Below are 25393 nucleotides of genomic sequence, written 5' to 3'. Positions count from 1 at the left end.
GTAATTGCCTGAGTTTGATGAAGTGAACTTGAGAGACAAAGTTGAATTTTTCTTGGACACGTGGGATGCATCAAATTTATCCCACCACTTGACTTTAATTTCCGGATCAAATTAGGGAGATTGCTAATATTTTGGACATTTCATATTCCCATTGTGAAATCCACGAGAGGTGGAAATTTGCGAGAAATGAAGTGATGGAGGGAAGTTGAATCTACTTCGGAAAAATTTGAACTTGAGTTTGAACTCATTGAATCCTTCATGGACGTTGGGGGTAGGATTTCGAGAATTAATCCAAAATGATCCCACCATTGGGAAAACCAATTGGGAAATTTGAATAAAGTGTTCCTTTGAAGTAAATCATCCAGGGTGCCTGTGATGACTATTTTGGAGAAGAGTGATTGTTCAGGCTCTTTGATAGTCCCAGTAATTATATCAGGAGGGTCAAAATTTTGGGAAAATTTTCTGAATTGGTTTGGGTTGGATCCCCAATTAGAGGACTAAGGATTTTTAATATGAAAGGTTGAATGAGTGATAAATCCCGGTTGGTTTTATCCTCATAGTGTTTAAACTCACAAGAGTCAGAATCAACAGAAAGAAATTCATAAAATTTTTGAGTTTTCCTTAAATCTTCGGGGATAAAATGAAAGTTTTTGAAAAAATTTGTTGAACTAATTGTTTAGGGTTTTCAAAATATATCCTTTTTCGAAAACCAAAAGATTAGTTGCAATCCTTTTTGAATATATTTTTGTCCTGGTTTAAGGGCTTTTAATGGTGTAGCCGAGGAACAAGTTCTTTGTTTTTTGAAAGAGCAATTTGAGCTGCCTTTTGCAATGTGCTTAGTGAAATTTTTTCACATTGGGAAAATTCTTGGGAATTTTTTGGAAGAGTTTGAAGTTCTTTAAATTTCAAAATCTCATTTTTTGATAAATTTGGTGTTAACCCACATAGCTAGGGCTGCTTCTGGACTTTGCTGAAAGAGCTGATTCATTCTGGATTTGCTCTGTATTTGTTGGGCTCTGAGAAGAGCTTGTTGAGGCTATGCCTTTTCCTTTTGATTGGTGGGCCTTTTCTTGGGCTTCTTCTTCACATACGAGTTCATACCATGATTTGGTGTTTGTGGGCTTTTGGGCTAAGAAGCCTTTGATTGTGTTTTGAGTGATTGGAGGGTGGTCTTTTTGGGAGCAGATGGTTATCTCCCTGAAGGAATTCCTTGGTGAGGAAGTCAGGCAGGGAATTAACTTTCCTTTGATGTATTCAATGTCAAAATCAAACACCATAAAATTGATTGCCACCCGTGCAAAAAATTGTTTGATGCAATATTTTGAACATCCTTTTGTAAAACCTGTTAGCAGTTTGACATTAATACGAAGTAAAAATTTTGATTGAGTAAATCACTTTGAAATTTGAAATGCATAGGACAATGGAAAAATCTTTTTTGATAGTGGAGTATTTTTGTTGAGTTTCATTCCAAAATTGGAAGTAAATTGGACACTTGTTCTTTGTTTCTGTACTTGTTTGAGAATACCTCCATACCCTAAATCTGAGGCATCAGTTTCAACTATTTTGAAGGCTATAAGGGTCTGCTAAAGCAAACATGGTAAATGGGTGATTGGGCTTTAATCTTTCGGATTGTATTAGTGTGTTGGTTTGCCCACCGTGCTGGATTCTTCTCAACCTTTCATATAAAGGTTTGCAAATTTGACTAAGTTTAGGATAAAAGTCCATTACAAATTAAGACTTCCTAAGAATCTTTGTAACTGAGTTTATCAGTGATAACATCAGGGAATTTTTTACAAATTCAATGGATCTTTGAATATGTATAATTGTACCATTTGAGATTATTTGTCCTAAAAATCGGATCCTTGTTTGAAAAGGTTTATTTGTTTTTGAAACAACTAAATAATTTGTTTGACAATATGAATAAATGTCTTTAAATGTTTAAAGTGTTGATCTATAATAGATGAAAATATAAGAACATCATCGATATAGACAATAAGGAATTGGGAGTATGGATTGAAAATTTCATTCATTATTCTTTGGAATTCAGTGGGGCATTTTAACCCAAAGGGCATTACTTCATTTTTATTGACACAAATGGTACAGTAAATGCGGTTTATACCTATTTCTGGCTTAATTTGGATTTGCCAAAACCCAGATTTCATGTGAATTTGGAAAAGATTCTTGAATTGGAAGTTTTTGTAATAAATTTTTTTGTTTGGGATTGGATATCTTACCATCTTAAGGCTGTATTAAGAGGTTTTAATTTATGACAAGTCTTGGAACTCCTCTTTCAAGTTCAGCATTTTTCTGAACATAGAAGGCTGAGCAACTCCAAGGAGACTTGCTTTTCCTAATTAATTTTTTCTATAGAAGATCATCGATTCCTTTTTACATGTTCCTCTAATTCTTTATGCATTTGTATTGGTTTGGCTTTGTAGGTATTTCTTTTCATCAAAATCTTTTTCAAGGTAGATTGACCATATGTTTTTTTCTATCCCAAAAGGCATTAGGTAGGTAAGAGCAATTGAGTTTCAATAGTTTTGTATTGTTTTATCTTTTGTGGATATCATTATGTTGAAGTTGGGATTCGATTCTTTTAGTTTTAACTTCCTTGGAGGAAGTATATATGTTTTGTTTTTGTAGGATAAGGTGTGAATTTCGTTCTTTGACGTGAGTATTTTTGGAGATATTAAGGTCTTTGGCTGGGTTTGTGTATAAAGTTGAAGATAAGAACTTCTCCCATTATTTGTGTGGATATCCCGAATCATCACACAAAGGTTGTATTAAACTAATGAAGGGTGTTCCTAGTATCATACTTCTTCTCAAATTTTTACTAAAGAATGAGGTGTTTAAACAAATTTGAATACAAACTTTAACATCTGATAATTTGTAATTGATAAAAAGTGTTGAGCCATTTGCTGATTTAGCAAATTCTAGTGTTTTTTCATAGTATTTTGTAGGAACAAACCTTCTTGGATACAAGAAGTCTGTCCAGTATCAAATAGAGCAATTGTTTCTATGATAAATTCATCATTGATTAAGAGTTTTACTTAAATGCCATTTTGATAAGTTATCTGGGTTAGCATATTTATGAAATCTTCATTATGATCTTCATCATCTTAGATTTATCTTTTTCTTTAGCAACAAGTATTTCGAATGTTGTTTTTGTTGTTCTTTAATCTTAACTTCAATTTTTAGTTGTTGGATTTCTTTTGTTAAATCTTCGAGTGTTAATTTCCTTTTTCTGTGTTTTCAAATTTGTCAATAATATTTTGAAAGTTATAAGCCTTATGGGTTTCTATTTTCCTATCAGTTTTTCGAAGCTATTTTAGTCTCTCTAGATACTCTTTCCTCAAAGAGATCATCAATTTTATTAACGGCTTTTAAGAGGAATTCTTGGTCTTTGGTTAAGACATTTATTTCATTTTCATAGAGGTTTCAATTTCATCAATTTGGTTGTCATCAGACATTTTCACTTGAATCAGAATCAGAGGACTGTATCAGATCATTTCAATTTTGTATGAGCTCATATCAAGGCTTAATTCTCTAATTCCTTTACTAATTTACAATATCTAGCATATGACCTGTTTACTGCATCTAAAGCACGGAATTGTTTGTGGGTTTGTCTGTTTTAGAAAATGCTTTGTTGGAAAGGTTTTTTCCTAAATGTGGGTGTGATGTATGGTTCTTATGATTTTCTATGGTTTTATGACGATTATTCATGTTTGTCACATGACCATTACAGGTTATTGTTCTTGGTTTTCTTTCCTTTAAAAGAATCTGTGATGATTGTCAAATTGTTGACAAAATTTCCTAATTCTTTTCCTAACTATTTCTCTCTTTTTGCCTTTGGTAGGCGAGTTTTTCATCTTTGCAAATTTTCATTCCAACTTCTGGACAAAACTATGTATTGTCCATAAGTTAGATTGTCGTATGGTATAGTACCATCATATTGTTTTCAATTTTTCTCTAACCTTTTCAGCTAGGATGTTGGGTAAACCGGCCAAAAATTTAACCTTCCAATGGCTTTGTTACTACAGGCATTTGCATAACCCTAACAAAAAATGTTTCTTTATACCATCTAATCATGAAGGATTTTGCATTTTAAGTTCATTAGGCAGCTTGACTCTTGTCTTTACGTTTGGGGGGTCTCCTACAAAGTGGAGAGTTATCACAAAAATAAGGTATTCACCGATCTTGAATTTCATTACCATCTTCATCCAAAATATTCCATTATCATTAATTTTGATTGTGGTAAGAATTTCACTTTGGTTTGTTCTTGTAGGTGGCTATCCCACCAGGATTTGAGAGAGCAGTGAAGCCAGCTACCAATAAGTTGGCTATGGCTTGGTCTGTTGAACTATGTTTAGTCCTATAGGCATTACTGACCATAGGATTTGTTGTAAGACCATAATAATGAAATTAGACATGCCATCTATGTTCCATTCATAGATAGAATTGGCATTGTATTTTCTTTGTTGTATTTGAGAGGATTCTTCCGAAACTAAATCTGGGGCTGAAGCTCTTGGATAATACATTTTCGGAGGTTTTTTCCAATTCATGTTGTTGTTGAATAGAATGATCACTTGAGGAAGTATTTTGATCATCAGTTTCTGATGATTCTGATGAATCTGTTTTACCAATAAAATTTATATGTTTAGAAGTTTGGGGAGTGTCTGGTGCGAGAACACTAGAGACTTTCTTTTATCTGGTTGAGGTTCTATTTATTTCTTGCATAAATTCTTCTTTGTCGGTTAAAGTTTTAGTGTGTTTGGAGGGATTTCATGTGGAATAAATAAAGGTTTGTATCAACAATTTTTAGTGGTTTTGACCTTCGTCAATAGGTTGAGATGGGTTTTGCAACAACATCTTCAATTCTATTTAACTGTTCGCTAATAGTATTCAAACATTGGTTTGCATAATTATTTTGTTGATAAATATTTTTTATATCATTTCCTGATATTTCATTTAAATTTTCTTTGACTTAAAAGGCGAAGCCTTAATTTCTACTCCTTTAGGGAATCATTACTTCTGTTAAAGGTGGATGAATTGACTATTTCTTCACATCTTTTTCCTTGTGATTTTCCATGGTTTTGTTTTTGTTTGGACATTGTTGTTTTTTCACTATCAAACCATTGGAGAAAGGTAAAAGAATTTGGTTTGTTTTCATAAAGTGATAATTTTGTTGAATTAGATCTCTTTCTTTTATTAAAGTTTTGAAGAATGTTTCTATTAATTTTTGATATCTTGAATAAAATAATTTTTAAGAAGGTTTTTCAATATCAAATTTTCAATAATGTTTAACTTGGCAAAACTGTCATTTGGGAATAGGTTGGAGACATTCTTTGTGATGTCTCTTCCCCATCTTGTTGGGAGGGTGTTTGAAAGAATAATAAGGTTGTGGTATGGTTGAGGAATTATCAATTCCTTGAATATTTGTTTTAACTTGGCTAGGTCTAGGGGGGGATCTTATGAAAAAGGAAAATCTTCTTTGTTCAAGAGGTTTTTTGGGATTTAATCTGGATGAGGATAAGTGTAAGTCATCAAAACTTATTATTGGAGGCCTACTAAACCTAATCCGAACACTTCCATCAGAATTTTCAGTTATGTTTTCGATTTCTGTATTTTGGATTGGTTGGGTTAAAGGTTTAGGAATTCTCATTTCTAAAGGAACTGCGTTAGTTAATCCCCAATCCTCTGGTAAAGTTATTTGATCCCAATTGATCTTTTTAGGAACTGTTATGTTTGATCTTGTTAAATCAGTTTGAAATAACACTTTGTGGCCTTTTTGGTCATGATTAATGGCTCTAGTTTCAAAAGCTGATTGCATTACTTTATATTGAATCCTATAAATGGCTGCTATAGGGATGGTTCCTGGTTTGAAGTCATAATTAAACGTTTTAATATTTAAAGTTAAAATGTCTAGTATATTTTGGTCATCTAAGCAGACTGTGAAATCAGGATAACAATTGAAATAAATTGGTCCATTGGACAGGCTGGATTCTATTGTTCCTAATAGAGAATCTCTAAATCTTAGCCATCTATAATCTCTCAAACTGGCAAAGATTGTAGTGTCCAAGCCTTCAATGTTGATAGGTTTGATTCCTATTTGGACAAGTCCTATATGAAGATAATTATAACTCTTTTTGTATTTTTTAACCATTTCTTTAGATAATAATTGAGTTATTTGAGTAGAATTGTTTATCTTAAGAGTTTTTTCTTCTGTTTTAATAATGTATTTTGATTTGTTTAAAGGGTTAACTCTATTGTAAAGTGATATAGAAATTTTGGGAATGTTCCATTTATCAAAATGTTTTTGTAAATCTTGAGGTCTTATGACCTGTTTATCTTTTTGTGTACAATCATGACTTGTTTCAATTATGTTGTCATTTTGATTTATACAAATCTCTTCTTGATGAACAATCTGTTCATCTCTAGTATTAGAACTGGAAGTAGACATTGATCTAGAAATGTTTTCTATTTTGTGAATCACTTATTTCTTTCCCTACAGTGGTTGGTCAACGGGACTTACAACGGTTAGATCCTACAGCCCTACACAACCCAAAAAGACTCGGTACTCAAAATAATTAATAAACAAAATTTAAACAATCCTAAATCCCTGCCTCCTCATTGGCTCTGATACCAGAAGGGTATATATATATATATTTGGGCCGGGCCAAGGATTTCAGGGCGGGGACAAAACAAGCTGGGCCGGGGCAAGACCTATCCCAGCCCTGATCTATCCGCGAAATTCGGTGCTGATTTTGGGCCCAATCCTAGCCCAAATCTTGAATGATTCGGGGAAATCCTGTCCTATTCGGGCCGGGTCGGGGCGGGGTTTTATGCCCATCCCTAGTGATCACATTGTTGATATTATTAATTTTATTGTATTATCATTTTATTTATTGATATTTAGTTATATTGTTTTTACATTCAATGTATTTCTTATTTGCGTTACTAATATAATAATTTATTATTTTTATTAACAAAGAGAACTACAAGTGCCATAGAGCCCTCGACACCTCCAATAACTGTTCCTTTTAACTTTTGGGACTTGAAAACTCCGAAGCTGCAAGCTTGATATAAAGAGTTTTTCCATCTGAGACGCCTACCTTTATACCAGTAGATTACTAAACCAAATGGAACAATGATTGTGTTCATAGGCATAGGCAGTGCAAGAATAATTATTCAAGCAGGTTGTTTCACATTCAACGCCACTTCCCATTGACACAGATTGTGGATTTTTGGGCAATGCCATGCTCGAATTTGGTAAAAGATTATCCTTCCAATTCAGCTCTCATTTTCATTGGCAGAATAGTTGAAATCGTAGATATAATTTTCTCTCATTTCAGGAACACCGTCGAACAACTTTGGATTCTGGTTCGAAGGTCCACTGGACCAGTACCTTTGAGATTGAGAGGTTGAGACCCATTCGACGAAATAAAATAAGAATTTGATCCATTCGGGTCTAGTTCAAGAGAGAATAATCCCGGTGCAGGATCTTCTATATTCTTCCATGAGATACAACGTAGCTTACATTGGTCTGCTTGTCCAGTCTCATCCTCCTACCGGGGATCCATGTATGAGTTGGATGCAATGTTTTAAAACCCAACCCGGGGTAAAAACCGGCAAAGTTTTTTGGTCCTGAGTTGACTGGTTTAACCGGTTTGACCACTGATCAAACCGATTGACAAAACTTTTAAAATTAAGCAAATATGATGCGACTAAATCAACCTTAGCAAGTGCACTAGTCGTGTTCAAGTAATAAAGTGATGAGTTCGCGTATCGTCCCACAGAGATCAAAGTAAATATTTGTAATTACTTAAAACTATCTACACGTTATTTGAGAAAATGAAATCTTAGAGTGTAAAAGTAATGGATTAAAAATAACTAAATTAAACAAATAAACAATGTGATGAACTTTGCAATACTAATGAAGTTAGGGTACAGATTTTCCCCTAATTATGCTTGACAACCACTCTTAATACCTGTTTGTGCTATGAATTGGTAGGATTCTTCTAAGGCCAATTATCCTTATTCAGGCATAATATTCAACTTAATACAAATCCCTATTCGGTTACTTTGAAATTAAGAAGCATAAATTCATCAATCTCTTACGACTAATTTGCCCTATTCGGTTATGAATTAGATGGACCACAAATTAATCCTAGAATCTCTATTCGATTACTTCTATTTTTAGTATGTTATGCAATGTTATTCCCATAGAACAATTATGAATATGAATTCAGCAATAAACCCTAACTTCTCTATTCGAAACATCATCAAGGTAATTGAATTAATCCAACATTCATAAAGCATTAAACCTAAACTCTTGCACAAATTCATAAACATAAATCTGGTATTAAGAATAAAAATTGTTCAAAACATAATTAGGGTTTTATCCTCCCCTAACAAAAGAGATTTACTCCATCCTAAGAACAAAGAAATAAATAAAGAAGAAGGAAAACATATTCAGACTTGGAAAGAAATAAAAATCAAACTCTTAAATCTGATCTTCAGTCTTCAAGCCTCAAGAATGCGTCTTCTCCTCTCAAAAATATGTAAAATTCATCCCCTGACAACTTATCCCAATTATACTTAAATACCCAAAAGAGTCCTAAGTGAAAAAGGAAAGAAAAACTGATAAAAACGCACTAATAGTTTTCGCCACAACCCTGGCCGTGGCCAAATTTAAGTCACCACAGCCTAGGTCGTGGTGTTTCCTGGTCTCTTCGTTTTCTCGTTGTTCCACCACCATGGTCACGGTGAACCACCAAGGCATGGCCGTGGCCTTCAAGAATGTTAGGTAATCTCAACTTCTTCAAGCTTTAAGTCCCAATTTCATTCCAATACTCCAATCTACTCAATCAAAGCCTAAAGAAAACACAAAAGTTATCCAAATCAATAGGTAACCATTCATATCTCAAACTTAACAAAAACAAACATCAAAACAAAGGAAACAATTAAACAAATGAGAAGTTAACTAAACTAACATCAAAACAACCCTAAAAACACTCAAATTATGCAACTTATCAAAATACATTCCTGAAAATTACAGTAAGTCCCTATAAGTTTGAAATTTATCAAACACACCTCAAATGCAAATCGACCGGTGACTGATTGGCGGCAACAACACCCCAGATACAACCGCAATCGTCCCTTGAGCCCATTTCCATTAAAGTATACCCAAGATCTGACCGAAATAGGTTCAATTTCAACTAGATCTCACCGACATCGGCGTCCACATTCTAGGCCAGATATCATCGACGCTGGCGTCGACAACCCTACCTATCACCTAGGAATTACTCCCCTCTTCCTCTCGACCAAAACCCACCTCCCCCCACCCCCGTTAGCCTCGCCAATTGTCGGCAAAATCCCATTGTTGCCATGACCAGTTTTGTTTGATTTTTGGTTGATTTACTCACCAAAAATCAATGCCGTCACCACCATTATATTCATCGGCACTTTCTCTTTAAAAGCCCCAACATTTCAGCCATCAATTGTTCGCCGATCATCCTCCCAAATCCTAGGGTTTTGGGTGAATAGGAAAAATATAAATCCGACCCGTTGAAGCTTTCGGGTCCTGGTTGAGCCGGTTCAATTAGCCGGGTTGGGCTGGGTTTTAAAACATTGGCTAGATGATCAAAACTTTCCCATAATGATGTTGATGAATTACCATACCACATGCCTGAATAGCAGTTTGAAGGCTTACCTGGCTTGAAGAAACCTAATACAAAGTCTCCACCGGCAGAGACAATAGTTTCGTCACCGGAGAGAGTTTGGTTTGCAGAGATGGTGTCAATGTCAAAAGAGACATAAGTTTTCGGAGAGAAGCACATGAAAAGAAGAGAAACCGCAAACCATGAATTGTTCATGGTATGCATGGCTGCAACAAATTTCAAGTAGAAAAATCAAATGAAAGTTCAACTATATTAAGAATCATTGTGTTGAATTTATACGTTGTGACTCCCCACCACAAATACAAATCAATCATGTTTCACCGTGTACAGGAGGCTGGTTAATGGAGACTTTATGGTTATGGTCGGACTGAAGAAGGTTGTATAATTTCAGACATATAATATCTACACACATGTAACCATACATACAACTTGTTAGCACAGACAAAGTTGGCACATACATCTAAGAAGAAATAAAGATAGCACTCGACTATACTTTTAAAATTGATAAACTAGTCTCCATTACATAAACTTAGGTTATAAAGTTTGAGGTAAAAACTGAATAATTATTCCATAATATCCAAAAGGTGACAAGCAACCTTAACAAAACACCCAATATAGAAGGAAATAAAATCTAAATTATTGAAAAAAGATCATAAAATAAAATAGGAAATGCACGCAGAAAAGTTAAACGGCCTCGAAACACGGCAAAACAATGAATTTTGGGCCCGAAAACATCCTCCAATTTGGGAGGCCTGGTTACCATGTCTTAGGGTCGAAACAAGCTTTCCATTGATATATTATGGACCTCGTAACTCCTCATCTTAGATCAAAAGTTATGATTGTTTAAAGTTGATTTTCCCGTGTTTGAGCTTCTAATGCTCGGCCCTATCTGAGAATTCATCGGCTAGATGTTCTATGTCAAAAAACCTATCCTCAAATCAGAAATTAAATGGATTGTCTTCATAAACATTTAGGAATTTGTGGATGATGTGTTGCTCTTAGTCTGAGATGAAGCAGCTCAAGTATTAGTCCGTCGCTGTGAACTCTGGCTGGAAGACGATTCGGTGAAGAAAATTATTTGTTCCGGATTATCCGCAAATACTTGGAGAGTTCTTGGAATTGGAGAACGGCTCACATTCAAGACCCCCTCAAGTATCTGAACTACTTGACCCATTGTTGGCCTGTGAGTTTCATCATCTTGGATGCACCATACAGCCACTTTACAAATTCTTGAAAGCTCCTCCACATCAGCATTCTCCTCCAGCCTTGGATCTAGTAGGCTGAGGACATCACCCCCTTCCGCAATTACGCTTGCAGCCCAAGTTGGGAAGAACTTCATTTTTCCATTTTCTGAATGCTCTGAGTTTCTTTTTCCTGATATAATTTCAAAAAGCATCATCCCATAACTATAAACATCTGCTTTGGCTGTTATGGCCACTCCTGAAATCCATTCTGGAGCAAGATAACCTCTTGTTCTTCTCATGGTTGTTAGGACTCGGCTGAATTCTCTTCCCATCAACTTTGCCAGCCCAAAATCTGCCACTTTTGGACAAAATTCAGCATCTAATAGAATGTTCTCGGGCTTTATGTCACAGTGAATGATGCGATCTCTGCATTTTTCATGGAGATAAGTTAAGCCTCTGGCTATCCCCAGTGCAATTTCATATCTTCTTTTCCAATCCAGAACCTCTGAAGTCTTTTCAGGGAAGAGAGTGGAATTCAAAGAACCATTTGGCATGAAATCATAGACCAACAGCCTTTTAGTACCTTCAGAACAGAATCCAATAAGCCGAACTAGATTGACATGTTGGATATTACCTATTGTGCTGACTTCTGTTCGGAATTGCTTCTCTCCTTGGCTCAAGCTTTCAAGCTTCTTCACTGCTATGACACTTGAATTGGGTAAAACCCCTTTGAAAACAGAACCAAAACCTCCCCCACCCAATTTTTCCGAGAAATTCTGTGTCGCATTTTGCAAATCTTTGTATGCAAATGCCATTAGTGAACCCTCAACTGCGTTGGTTGTTTTGATTGTTTCCTTTCTTCTTCTTAAATATAGAAACACAACAAGGCCTAAGACAACTACAAGTGCCACTGAGCCCACAACACCACCAATAACTCTTCCCCTTTTGGGACTTGATAACTCCGAAGCAGCAAGCTTGATATAGAGAGTTACTCCATCTGAGACGACTTCTGGCACACCCAACAGATTTCCAAACCAAATCCAACACTGATTATCTTCATAGGCATAAGCAGTACAAAAGCAATTATTCAAGCAGGTTGTTTCACACTCGTCTACACTCCGTACTGCCACAGATTGTGGATTTTCGGGAAATGCCATTTTCGAATTTGTTGAAAATTTAGTCCTCTTTCCATTGGCTACACTATTATTTTGACACTGCAGTTGGGTTTTCCTCTCACAACCACCAGAATAATCCTGCAAGCTCCAATCATGCTCTGATTTTCGCTGAAAACCTTGCAAACAATCGCAGGACTTCAGAGTTTGCGCAGAGCAGCGCCCAAATGCACCACAATTTCCGTAGCTTCCGCATTCTTGATTGGGTTTGGTCCAAAACAGCATCCAAGATTCGGTACTGTCTAACCAATTCGTTTGCTTAATCTGCCCTGAAATATCGATAAAACATCGAGAAATAATGGTGCTGGTATTTTTCATTGAATATGTAAAATAGCTCTCTGTTTCATTGGAAAAGTAGCCAAAATCGAAGATATAATTTTGTGTCATTTCAGGAACCCACTCGAAAAAAATTTTTTATTCTCGTCCCAAGGTCCACTGAACCAGTACAGTTGAGACTTATTCCACATTATAAAAAAAGAATTGGATCCTAGCTCAATAGAGAAGAGACCCGGTGCAGGATCTTCTACATTCTTCCATGAAATGAGACGTTGGCTTACTTTGGTTCGCTTGTCAAGTCTCATCTTCATTCCAGGGATCAGTGTATGGGTTGGATGATCAAAACTTTCCCATAATGATGTTGATGAATTACCAGACAACTCTCTCAAAACAAGATTTCCTTCATCCAGAAGAATTGCTTCGAGAGAACTTGTGGCGGTAGAGGTGATACTTGTGGACCAAACTGGCACTTTGGACTCGTCAAAAAGGACTAAATTACCGTCTGAGATTCTTAAAACCGAGGAATATTTATCAGAAACTGGTTTCTCTCTATTTGCCACCCAAACGACAGTTTGTACAGATATTTTATCGTACCACATGCCAATATAGTAGTTTGAAGATTTACCTGGCTTGAAGAAGCCTAATTTAAAGACCCCACCTGCAGAAAGAATAGTTTGATCACCGGAGAGAGATTGGTTTGCAGAGATGGTGTCAGCTCCAGAAGAGACATGAAATTTAAGGGAGAAGCACATGAAAAGAAAGGAAATCATCAACCATGGTCTGTACTTGGTATCCATGGCTGCAATAAATTCTGTGCGGTGAAAAATAGAGATTCAAGAATAAAAGAAACTATCTATTATGTTTGCATACATGTGAAATTAGATGAGATTTCAGTTTTTGCGACTAGAGATCCCAGAAACAACTACCCTTCCTCTTGCGCACTCCATAAAAGAAAAGTCAAAGGAAATACTTTTTGATTTGTGGCGGCTTTTTTGTTGAGTTGTCCTTATGCTACTTGGTTGATGGTCCTGGCTTTTGTTCTTCTGACTTCCTAGTAATTTACAATGAACAAGTAATTTCTCCTGATTCAAGTGTCCTGTTGGCGTGTCACAGCTGCTGTGTTAGGAGGCCGCTGCTGCTGCAATTTTTTCTACACTTGTTGCCATTGCTCTTTTTGTATAGTCACCCCAACCCAAGACGTTCTTGGCTGTTTTTGGGTTGTGGTGGGTGTGTAAAGGATTGTACATTCTATGCTGTTTTTGCTCTTTTTGTTTTGTGCCGTCCCGTTGATTTTGTTTAGGGACGTGTTGCTTTGGGTACTCCTAGTTTAGGTGTATTTTTTTTATTCTTTATAAAATTCTTGGTTACCCAGAAAATTGAAGAAATAATAATAATGTTGATTATAGTGATGGGTTTCAGCCTTTCTGAGCTTTCACGTAGCTGAGCCAACAGAAGAGACCATACATAAGTTTATATACAAGATTCACTTTTACGTTAAGTTTAACTTCTGTTCCAAGTGAATCACGTCTCAGGAAAAGTTGTCGTTTGCTCTCTCTTTTCCTTTGATTAGGTTTAGGGGGGTAGAGCCGTAGAGGGCTTAGAGGCTGCTTATTTTACTAGTCTAGGTGACGTGATTATTGAGCTCCTGCCAGTAGGGGTGTTAAAAAAAAATGCAAAAAACCAAACCAAACCACTAATCAAACTGATAATCGAACAAAAAAACTGGTTAACCGAAAAAACGGTTTGATTACGGTTTGAAAAATTCAAAAAACCGAATTTTCGGTTCGGTTACCGGTTTGAGAAAAATTAGAAACGGTTAACTGAAAATCGTTTTTCTAAACCGGTTTTTCAAATATATATATTAAATAAATAAATAATAACCTAAATTAAAATAAATCCCTAATTCACTCAATCTAAAATCCCAACCCAATTTTTTTTTCTTAGTTCCCAATGTATTGTCTATATTTACAATTTAGTTTATGACAAAAAAAAAAAATGTTTTATAAAAAAAAAAAAAAAAAACCGGTTCAAAACCGGTTAACCGCTTTTTTTAAAACGGTTAACCAGTTTTTCAGTTAACCGAAAAACCGGTTTTCCCTGAAACCGGTTCGATTTCGGTTCGAGAATTTTCTCGAACCGAAAATCCGGTTCTGTTTAGAAAAGAGGTTAACCAAACCCGGTTAACCGCTTTTGAACACCCCTACCTGCTAGACCAACTCTGCTTTATAATTTGACCACAAGTGCTCTTTAGAATTACTCTGCTTCTGGTGCTCATATACCGCCACCACCAACACAAAACTACTTATATTCTCACCACCACTTATTCAATTCCCCTTCTCTTTCAAGGTTTTGGCCTCCGCTTGATGCCATAGATATGCCATAGATATACCCACCCAGATACTTCAGCGCCCACAATCACTTCATCATAAACATGCATTCTCTTCTTATAGTTTTTATTACAATTACCTTCGACATTCTTTTCTATTACAAGTTTCTCGCTTGTAAGACATCGATTACAACAAAAACATAACTCGTAGACAGTTTTATTCTTTTTCTCTACAAAAAGTACATGTCATAGAAACTACAAGGGAGAGCATAATAGTACAAAGACCAATTATTTGAAGTGTCATATTGAGAACTATGCGAGCTATATAATTCACATCTAAATGATGAAGACGACATCATGAGATTGCACATACATGTGATACAAACAAAGCTCATTCATCAGCGATCTCTAGGCTCGAGCGCAACAATTTCCCTGACAACCTGAGTTTTGTCAGCCTCAAACTGTTCATCCTCTGCAACAGAACATACATAAAATGTGAACACAATCCTAAGCATATATGATGCTTAGTGTTGACAGAAACTCGTTACTTTTCTACCTTTATCAGTTTTGAGATCAGCAAACAAGCGGAGAAGCTTGCTTCTATTTGCGACAAGTATGCTTACNTCAGCCTTTCTGAGCTTTCACGTAGCTGAGCCAACAGAAGAGACCATACATAAGTTTATATACAAGATTCACTTTTACGTTAAGTTTAACTTCTGTTCCAAGTGAATCACGTCTCAGGAAAAGTTGTCGTTTGCTCTCTCTTTTCCTTTGATTAGGTTTAGGGGGGTAGAGCCGTAGAGGGCTTAGAGGCTGCTTATTTTACTAGTCTAGGTGACGTGATTATTGAGCTCCTGCCAGTAGGGGTGTTAAAAAAAAATGCAAAAAACCAAACCAAACCACTAATCAAACTGATAATCGAACAAAAAAACTGGTTAACCGAAAAAACGGTTTGATTACGGTTTGAAAAATTCAAAAAACCGAATTTTCGGTTCGGTTACCGGTTTGAGAAAAATTAGAAACGGTTAACTGAAAATCGTTTTTCTAAACCGGTTTTTCAAATATATATATTAAATAAATAAATAATAACCTAAATTAAAATAAATCCCTAATTCACTCAATCTAAAATCCCAACCCAATTTTTTTTTCTTAGTTCCCAATGTATTGTCTATATTTACAATTTAGTTTATGACAAAAAAAAAAAATGTTTTATAAAAAAAAAAAAAAAAAACCGGTTCAAAACCGGTTAACCGCTTTTTTTAAAACGGTTAACCAGTTTTTCAGTTAACCGAAAAACCGGTTTTCCCTGAAACCGGTTCGATTTCGGTTCGAGAATTTTCTCGAACCGAAAATCCGGTTCTGTTTAGAAAAGAGGTTAACCAAACCCGGTTAACCGCTTTTGAACACCCCTACCTGCTAGACCAACTCTGCTTTATAATTTGACCACAAGTGCTCTTTAGAATTACTCTGCTTCTGGTGCTCATATACCGCCACCACCAACACAAAACTACTTATATTCTCACCACCACTTATTCAATTCCCCTTCTCTTTCAAGGTTTTGGCCTCCGCTTGATGCCATAGATATGCCATAGATATACCCACCCAGATACTTCAGCGCCCACAATCACTTCATCATAAACATGCATTCTCTTCTTATAGTTTTTATTACAATTACCTTCGACATTCTTTTCTATTACAAGTTTCTCGCTTGTAAGACATCGATTACAACAAAAACATAACTCGTAGACAGTTTTATTCTTTTTCTCTACAAAAAGTACATGTCATAGAAACTACAAGGGAGATCATAATAGTACAAAGACCAATTATTTGAAGTGTCATATTGAGAACTATGCGAGCTATATAATTCACATCTAAATGATGAAGACGACATCATGAGATTGCACATACATGTGATACAAACAAAGCTCATTCATCAGCGATCTCTAGGCTCGAGCGCAACAATTTCCCTGACAACCTGAGTTTTGTCAGCCTCAAACTGTTCATCCTCTGCAACAGAACATACATAAAATGTGAACACAATCCGAAGCATATATGATGCTTAGTGTTGACAGAAACTCGTTACTTTTCTACCTTTATCAGTTTTGAGATCAGCAAACAAGCGGAGAAGCTTGCTTCTATTTGCGACAAGTATGCTTACGATATCTGGAGGTTTATTTTGATTAGCTGCGAACAACTGTAAAATGCACACAGTTACACAAATGAGCATATGGTACCTAAAAACATCTTCTGAATTGTGAATTTACAATCTACACCTACAGTCTCACCAAAACACAATACCTTGAAAACATGAAATGCTTCTATCTGAATACTCTTGCTAGACTCCTGCAAAAGAGAACCATTTAACACATCAAAGTTTAATTCATTATAAAAAATTTCATAGTCAGGTTATTTTTCATCCAAGGCTAGCAGATATGTTCCACATGCAATCTGGGAACCGTGTCTTACTCTCAGAAGATTCATAAGTATCCTCAAGTTGTCCCTTGAGCTCACATATTTTGTCATCACAACGGAATTAGAGCGATCCAGTAATATATCCACCAACAGCTGTAAGAAATAAAGACATTCAGTAGACAGTATAACTCTCAAAACCACCGACCAGAAGTTCCACAACTGCTAATATCTTCTCCTGAAACTCAAAGCTTCCCTTAAATCTTCTGGAAATCTTTATATATGGCTAAATATCCATGATACCATCCATAGTATTAGACAAGAACTACTCTACTCTCTCCAAAATTAATTTTGGCATGAGCAAGGCATTGGCATAGTTTAAATACATTTTATTATTCATAAGTAAGCACAGAAACACTGATTGCTCCAGCTACTAAATCGATATCCAACATGAAAACACCAAAAGCAAGTTTTCATGCCAGATGCCACAAGTTCCAGAAACAATAAGGAATTCCAAACATTCAGAGATCTGCAAATATAAATCATTTAAGGCTTCTTTATCATACGTGGAAGATCTCATAAATTAGTCATACCTTGATAGCTTGTCGTCTTGTGATGTAATTGGAAGATTCCAACAGTTTTGAGTTATAATCCGCAAAAAACTGAAACCAGCAAAGAATTTGGACATGTTAAATTCTTCTGAAACCGGGAAGAGCAGAATTTTAAAAGCCTAAGGTTGAACTTTTAGACTATAAAGAACCATGAAAAATATTAATTAAAAACATGATCATGAATTCTAATTCTGATATTATTAACATAACAAAAATTCAATGCAGACTAATTCACATGCAAACAATAGGTATGGAAATTAAATTGGAAAGGGAACAGAAATAATCTTCTACTGGAGTTATACAAGGCATTTCCCAATTTATATTCCTGTTTTCCTCACTGAGTTACCTTATCTACTTTTGGTATTCTTGCAAAGTACACCAAAAGATGCAAAGCATGCTTTTCCTCTGGTGCCCATGTGGGCATAGACATACACATACATGTATGCATAGAAGATTCATTTAAAATCTTATGGAAGCAACACTTACCCAGTCATAATTCTTAGAAAGAAATTCGGCCACAGTAGATTTATGCCTTACCAGCAATTCCTGAAATGAAGGATATTAATATCATCATATCTAAGTATTGCAACTGCAAGTGTATTACTAGGAAGTATAATGGCTGCAAATTTGCATAGTCAGACTACGACAATATCCTAGTTAATGAAGTTTGCTAAATTATTCAACCTTAAAAGTTGCAGCAGCATCTGCAGCAATATCGAAATTTGGAAGCTGTATATAGTCAAAGAACTTCTTCATGTGCTGTGATTCCAACACATACCTGTAAATCAAACCAAAGATACTAAAGCACTCAGGAAACCTATTTATCAAAAATAATAATAATAAATAAATAAAGCAATTTGAAGATCTAGATCAAAACACCTATATGATTGTCCTGCAACAACAATAAGGGAGCATATGCGTCATTCAGAAAAACCTCAACAAGTGCAATCGGTCATTAGCTTGAATATGATATACATGTGGTACACAGATTTTATCTTAAGAAACCAACTTCAATCAGGATAAACAATTATATCTTTACCAAAACTTTAAAACAGAGTGTCGTGCTAAGGGATTCTTTTAGATTAGCATCAGGCATTGAAGGAAAATTAGGCTGCAATGTGCCTTTTACTCTTCCGACATTTCAGTTTGCACATATTTCTCAGCATATGATGTTAAATTTCACTTGACAATAGAAGATGACGATTTACATTAACTGCCAGGTGAACAAATGAAATAGTGCAATCCGGTTCACTTTGCTAACCTTGCGATAGTCTGATGACGAATGCACTCCCGCAGCATAGCACCATAATGTAAAGCCATATCTGTGTTCTCATAACTAGAGAAACAGCTTCCAACAATTAGAAAACACTATAAACAATGAAATTGACATATATGACTTTGCTGAAATATCTTCCTTTGTCAGCTTACCCTGATATCAAAATGTCCAAAAGATCCATATTTGCTTCCAAGTAATCAGATGCAATCAACTTTGATTGAACTTGTTGCCTTTGTAAATTAGCAATAATCTGAGTGGCATCTTTTCGGGCCTGCAAAATGTGATCCCTGTCATTATAAATGAGATAGGAAAATTTTGCGATATATTTACAAGTCTTGCTGCTTTGAATTTTACACTTTAACTTGAGCAATGAAATTTTTAGTAAGTCATAGAAGATGCAAACGTATTAACAAATGAATGAATTAACTACACACACCAAATTAAAGAAAAAAGAGCAAGGAAATTGGAGAGTTGGTTCAACTTTGCTATATAATGGTTACCTCTAAGTTCAATTTTGGGAGACATGTGATCAAAAGCCGCATTGTGTTTTGCCTGAAGAACTCCTGAGTCAATTGTGCACAAGCCTCTGAAACTGGCTCAGATTCACTATTGCCATAAAGTATTTGTTTCATCTCTCTTATGTTTTTACATAACTCTGCCATCTGCATAAAACAAAATGCAATATAGAAAATGTTATTACTTTCACACTCCAGACTTGCAATGATGGAGATCTTTCTCAAATAAATAAACTGAAACATAAACCTAATTCAAAAGCATATTTTGAATCAAGAAAAACAGGTAGGAGCAATTCACATCAAGAGGAAAACTCTTAAACACTACACAATGACTTTTCACAGAATGGACAGTTTGGAAAACCACTTATAGAGCAATTGCGAAGCTAGCCAAATAGCGAATATTAAATTCTCATTTTCCAGCAATTTATCAGAGAGATATCTCGTAATCTTTAATGAAACCAGAAGGCAATTAAAAATCTGAAATCCAATGCAGATTAACAAAAATACAAAACTTAAAAAGGGGTAAACTGAAAAAAACTTTCCAAGGTACACAAAGAAATGTAGAGATACTACAACCCAATGCCATTACATTCAATTAGGGTCAAATTCTATACCATTTTGTTCCTCAATCCATAGTGACATTAAATATCATAATAAAGGAAAAAGATCCAAACTTTAACCAAAACCCAGCTTTTTCCAGCCACCCAAAAGCACAACACCGCAGATTAAACTTTGAAAACACTCATCCTCAGCTAATTCAACTTATTAAAAAGGAAAAAACAAAATTAATACAATCCAATTGAAATCAAAACAAATTAACAAAAAAAAAAAAAAAAAACCAAACCTTCTCTTCGCGCTTGGATTCACGAATATCAGAACCGCTGCTAGCGTAAATAAGAAGATCGCGAGTTTGTCTGACGACGTCGACGGGGGTACGTGGCTTAGATTTGAAAAGGCCTTTCATTTCTTTGTTAATTTTTGTCGTTCTAAGTTTTCGTTTAGATTCGGGGTAAATGGAAGTAGAAGAAGAAGTCGGAGGTGCTGGCGGTGGAAGTCGTGCTGGTGGTGGTGGTAGGGCTGGGTTCGAGAGCCTCTGAATCAGCTCGGCTGAAGAGGCTCTGCGTGCCGCAGCTGTGGGCTTCGACACACAGATGCCTATGCTTTCCGTAGGAACCACCGAACCGTGTTGGAGGGATATTTTATAGGTAAATTGGATTTGATTGAGTGTTATTACAAAAGAACGGTGAAGAAGATGATGACGATGAAGGAGAAGAGAGGTGGTCTGGATTAGATTAATTTTAGGAGATGTGTCGTGGAGACTCAAAACGGCTTTGCCTTTGGGCTTTACGTTCCCTGCTGCTTTCTACTTGGTAGTTACTCTGTGGACCATCCCTTTTATATTTTTATATATATTGAACAAAAAATTTAACTTATTAATTATTAAAAAATTATAATTATATATTTTGTAATTTTCTAGGAGATATATATCGAAATAAGTAAATCTTTTGTTTTTGTAATATTCTTAACATGTGCCCTCAATCCACGTGTTAAAGCCAATGTTGTAAGACTCGAGGTCGATTTCAAGGCCGGATGGTCTGACCAGCAGGTTGGACCAGTGACATCAACATGACATAACAAAATTTTAAAATTCTAATAAACTTTTAAAATAATCTCATCTAAATCTAAAATCTAAATAACAATATAATATAAATAAAATAAATTGAAGAACTGAAGACTGAAATTGAAGAATAGAATTTAGGGATTTTAATTTTAGGAAGTAGGATTGCGGTTTAGCCATCGGTTCTCTGACTCCACGGTTAAACTGGTGATTCGACATTGTTTTGCCGATTCAACTCTTGGTTAACCTGGTCCAACTGTTATAATCAGGTTCAAGATGTACCAGAACAAATAAGAGTCCAATCAAATCGGTTGACCGACCAGTTCGCTTGGGATTTTAGAACAATGGTTAAAATAACACTTTTTCTATAAATGTATATTTCATTTTCCATTTTCAGAAAATAATTTTGAAAACTTTTTCTATTCATTTAAAAAACAAAGCATTAAATACAATTTTAAATTGGACTTTATTTTATTTCTATAGATTCTTGTATATATATATATATATATATATAGAAAAGTTTATCTTAAAAGAGGATACTAAATTCATCAAACTATTAAAATAAACAAACAAGAAGTTTGACATTCTCGAAACCTCTATCTATTACAGAGTGTTTGTGCTCGACACACGCTAAAAAACTTGTCTTAATTAAAAGCTAGACAATGCTATATTTTAACCTTTGACATTAATAGTAAACATAACCCATAAATTATTTTAGTTTTTATAGGATCAATTTGTCCTTCATATATATATATTTTATTGATAATGAATATTACGTTAGACATTTTCCTCTATAACCGAATGACAAACTTTTAGCTATTGACGTTATCTATGTTTAGGAGGTCTTGTCTTCGAGTCGCAGGAGAGACAATTACCAGGTTTATCAAAAAAAAAAAAAATTATTATGTAAGGTTTATTGGAAAATAGAAAGAGACAGGCGTCATGTATATATGTGGTAACCAATTAGGCAGCTAGCATTGATTTTGCAATCCACCCAATAGATAAAGAAGTTCTCTTTAATTTCCAACTTCACAATCACATGCCTTCCCCACTCCTTCAATTCTTTACCAACTTTCAATCTTCTCTCATTCCTCTGCCGAATTCTCCATCTCAATATCAACTCACATTAATCATTAAATTGTTCATAATATGAGAAAAATAATCACAATAATCCTTTGTTTATCAAGGGCAATATTGTTCATAATATGATTTTTATTGTGTTGTAATTTACTAACATGTTGTGACGCTGTATTTTCATGTTGAGAAACATTTTTATGAACCCATTCGTGTGTAATCCAGATAATTAGAACGAATTGGAGATAATATGGATAAACACAAAGTCTTAGGTTCGGTTCCTCAACTGAACATCTACAATTTAAGTGGAGAGGAGGGTTGTTGCGCTGCTCTGCTTCTTCATCAAAAGAGAACTAACAACACACCTTTGCTTCTTCGTAGTAACATATATTTTTACAGTAAAACATAATGTTAACTTCCTTTTATAGTAGAAATAGTGTTATATATAATTATTTAGGGATCGAAGACCGTGTGCAATTCTAATAATTAAAACATGAAAAAAGAGGGGATAGTAGTTTTGTTTGGAGTGTAAATTACTGTGATTCGTAAATTCAGGAAGTTTGCTATAACTTCCTTTCTGTAGATGATTTCATAGTGTGTATATAAAGGAACCCAGTTCTTATTCTTCATTAATCTTAGAAGAATAGAGTTACAAAATTCATTTACTGTTCATTGTCTTCAACCTCGATCCAGCTTAATTAACTTATAAACTTCCCACATTCCACACTGTGATTATTAGGTTTTACGTATGTAAGTTATTCGTTCCCTAGAAACAAAATGTACATTATGTTTGGTTTATTAAAAGATAGATAAAGAGGTAACCATACATGTGTATACATATATATATATATATGGTGGCCAACCAGCTAAATAGCTTTAATTTTGCAGTCCACCCAACCCAAGAGATAAGAGCTTTCCTTTAGTTTCCAACTTCACAATCACATGCCTTCTCCAGTCTCCACTCATTCAATATTGCTTTACCAACCCACTATGTTTTAGACTTTAATTCATTAATCTTCTTTCATTCCTCCCAAAATTCCTCCATCTCAAAATCCTCTCATATCAATCACTAAATTGTTGATAATATGATAAAATAATCGAAATGATGTCAATCACGAGAATCCTTTATTTGGAATAGGCACTGAGGCTGCTGTCCCGGTGTTGTTGGCCTTTCTGACATTGAGGTGCTTTGAGATAACATCGGTGCGTTTGGTTTCATAATATTATCTATATTCTCAATTCTATTCCCCAAATATTGTTTGACACATTATTTGAGAAATATTATTGTATTTTTTAATTACTTTTAGACCCTTTTAAGTTTATTAATTTCATAAATATCCCCAGAAAAAAGTTTAAAAATTAGCAAAAACACCCCCACCCACCCATACTTGCCAGATTCCGGCAACCACCGTCGGTGGTAGTCGAAATCTGTCACAACGGCTTACACCACGACCGTAACTGGCCGGTAATTCACCGATCTGGCCGTCAGCACGGCCAACGATAGACTTTTGCGGCCGTCGACGGCTACATCTGGCTGTAGAGACGCGTTACGACACAGATCTGACCGGTTTGTGTTATAACGCAATTTTTTGATCAGATTCCGGTGGTGGTGGCCGGAATCTGGCACTGAAATTTTATATATTAGGGTATTTAATTAAATTAGAAAACCTGTGAGGTTTTTTAGAAATTTTTAAATTTTACCTTGTAATACTCCCTTATCCAACTACCCAATATTATTCTCAAAATCCTATCCAAAATAATAAACCGAACGCACCTGATCATTTTTTTATTTATTTTATGATAATAGATGTCAAGTCAGTTTACACGTATCTCGACTAATCCTTCGCGCTGAGATAACATGTTACAACAAGCATTTTCAACAAATTAACCTGTTACGAGACAATGCTTGCGTCGAAAAGAAACATATTCTGGTGGTGCCTAGGATTATCAAATTTCCAATAGAACTTTTATTATATTATAATTCTCCATATCATAACAATACTACAGATAACAGGCTTAAATCTCAGCTCTTAATTATCTATAACATGATTAAAAGAAACAAGGTGCGTGACTTGCTGTGGATCCTCCCAAACAACGGCCTCATAATTGGTGGTGACGGAGCCACTTTCTGCAGCCAAGACAAGCTTGTAACTATACCCAGCCACCGCCTGCTCTTCGCCGTTCAACACCTTCACAAACTTCAACTCACCCTTTGATTCTCTGTTGTACTCCTTCACTGCAAACTGCCCCACCTCTTGCAAGTAGGGATCTTTGATGTTCGTTATTGGGAAATAGCTGCCTGTCTGTGCTCGGACGACACAGTCTGTGGCCAAGAGGAGGAGGAGGAGCCTGGCAGAGATCAAAAGAGGATCGGCACAACTTTGTTTCTTCATCGTAAGATATATGTTTTCTCAGTAGAAACAAATAAATATTAACTTCTAAATTGCTTCTAATAACCAGGCATTCAAAGGGGCATTTTATAGTAGAAATATTGTTATATATGTTTTTAAAGAAGTAAATTTTGTATTCGTAAAAGAGAGTTTCGTATGGAATTCTAATCGTTTAAACATTAAAAGAGAGAGGATAATTTTGTTTGGAGTGTAAATTACAGTGAGTCGTAAACTCAGTAACTTAGCTATAGCTTCCTTCTGTAGACGATTCCATAGTGTGTATATAAAGGAAATTAACCAGTTCTTATTCTTCATTAATGAAAATAGAGTTGCAGAATGCACTATTCATTGTCTTCAACCTCCAGCTTAGCTTAGCTTCCTGTTGTTCTTAATTATAGCTCATTTTTCATTATATTTCTCCGGGGATAAGGTTCACTACATGATGTTACTCTAAACAGAAGTGTGATAGGAGCTCTTTAATATGCTGCTGTATATTATCCCAGGCTAGAAATCTCATATGCAGAGAAATCAGTTTCTACAAGAACCAAATGGTTTTCATTGACAAGCTGTAAACACATGGCTTAGATAGCTTAAAAGACGCGTTTGGTTCAGGGAATGTTGGATTACTGGAATCTTATATTACCTTGAAGATTATTGGAAATCTTTAAGAAAATGTGTTTGATTAGTTTGTAGATATGTTATATTAATATGTTTGGTCAAGGGAAATAAATTGGTAAGTATCTTATTTAAATCACTAAATTGTCCCCTTTTTAAATATTAATATAATATTATTTTTATTATTTATTTTTGAATAATTTCTTTTAACCCCCAATATTTCAGATTTAGTTAAAACACTCCACTT

General features: G+C 35.1%; 2 protein-coding genes and 1 pseudogene across 3 annotated transcripts; all 3 read right to left on the bottom strand.

The window, feature by feature from the left end:
• Positions 1 to 10054: 10054 nt before the first annotated feature.
• On the bottom strand, positions 10055 to 13594 carry LOC116127164 (annotated as a pseudogene).
• A 1231-nt stretch (positions 13595 to 14825) lies between these two features.
• LOC116127158 (putative MO25-like protein At5g47540) lies at positions 14826 to 20806 on the bottom strand. 2 transcript variants are annotated; one of them, XM_031412814.1, is made up of 12 exons: positions 20294 to 20545; positions 19435 to 19596; positions 19087 to 19205; positions 18920 to 18994; positions 18343 to 18436; positions 18145 to 18204; positions 17641 to 17709; positions 17105 to 17203; positions 16937 to 16981; positions 16778 to 16832; positions 15195 to 15242; positions 14826 to 15110 (listed from the first exon to the last, which is right to left on the bottom strand). In XM_031412814.1, exons 1-12 carry the CDS (start codon positions 20411 to 20413, stop codon positions 15037 to 15039), a joined length of 1020 nt encoding a protein of 339 aa, XP_031268674.1. In that variant the 5' UTR covers positions 20414 to 20545; the 3' UTR covers positions 14826 to 15036. The 2 variants fall into 2 exon arrangements, with proteins under 2 accessions (XP_031268674.1, XP_031268675.1); XM_031412815.1 differs by lacking the exons at positions 14826 to 15110; positions 15195 to 15242 and adding an exon at positions 16263 to 16645 and having other exon boundaries at positions 16730 to 16832; positions 20294 to 20806.
• A 3365-nt stretch (positions 20807 to 24171) lies between these two features.
• On the bottom strand, positions 24172 to 24534 carry LOC116127110 (cysteine proteinase inhibitor 1-like). Its single transcript, XM_031412779.1, has one exon. The coding sequence runs from the start codon at positions 24532 to 24534 to the stop codon at positions 24172 to 24174; it is 363 nt and encodes a 120-aa protein (XP_031268639.1).
• Between the last annotated feature and the right edge of the window lie 859 nt (positions 24535 to 25393).

The sequence above is a fragment of the Pistacia vera genome, unplaced genomic scaffold, assembly GCF_008641045.1.
Source record: "Pistacia vera cultivar Batoury unplaced genomic scaffold, PisVer_v2 Contig189, whole genome shotgun sequence".
Classification (NCBI taxonomy): domain Eukaryota; kingdom Viridiplantae; phylum Streptophyta; class Magnoliopsida; order Sapindales; family Anacardiaceae; genus Pistacia; species Pistacia vera.
The sequence above is the reverse complement of the archived record's forward strand: the minus strand, read 5'-3'. Positions and strand labels throughout refer to the sequence as shown.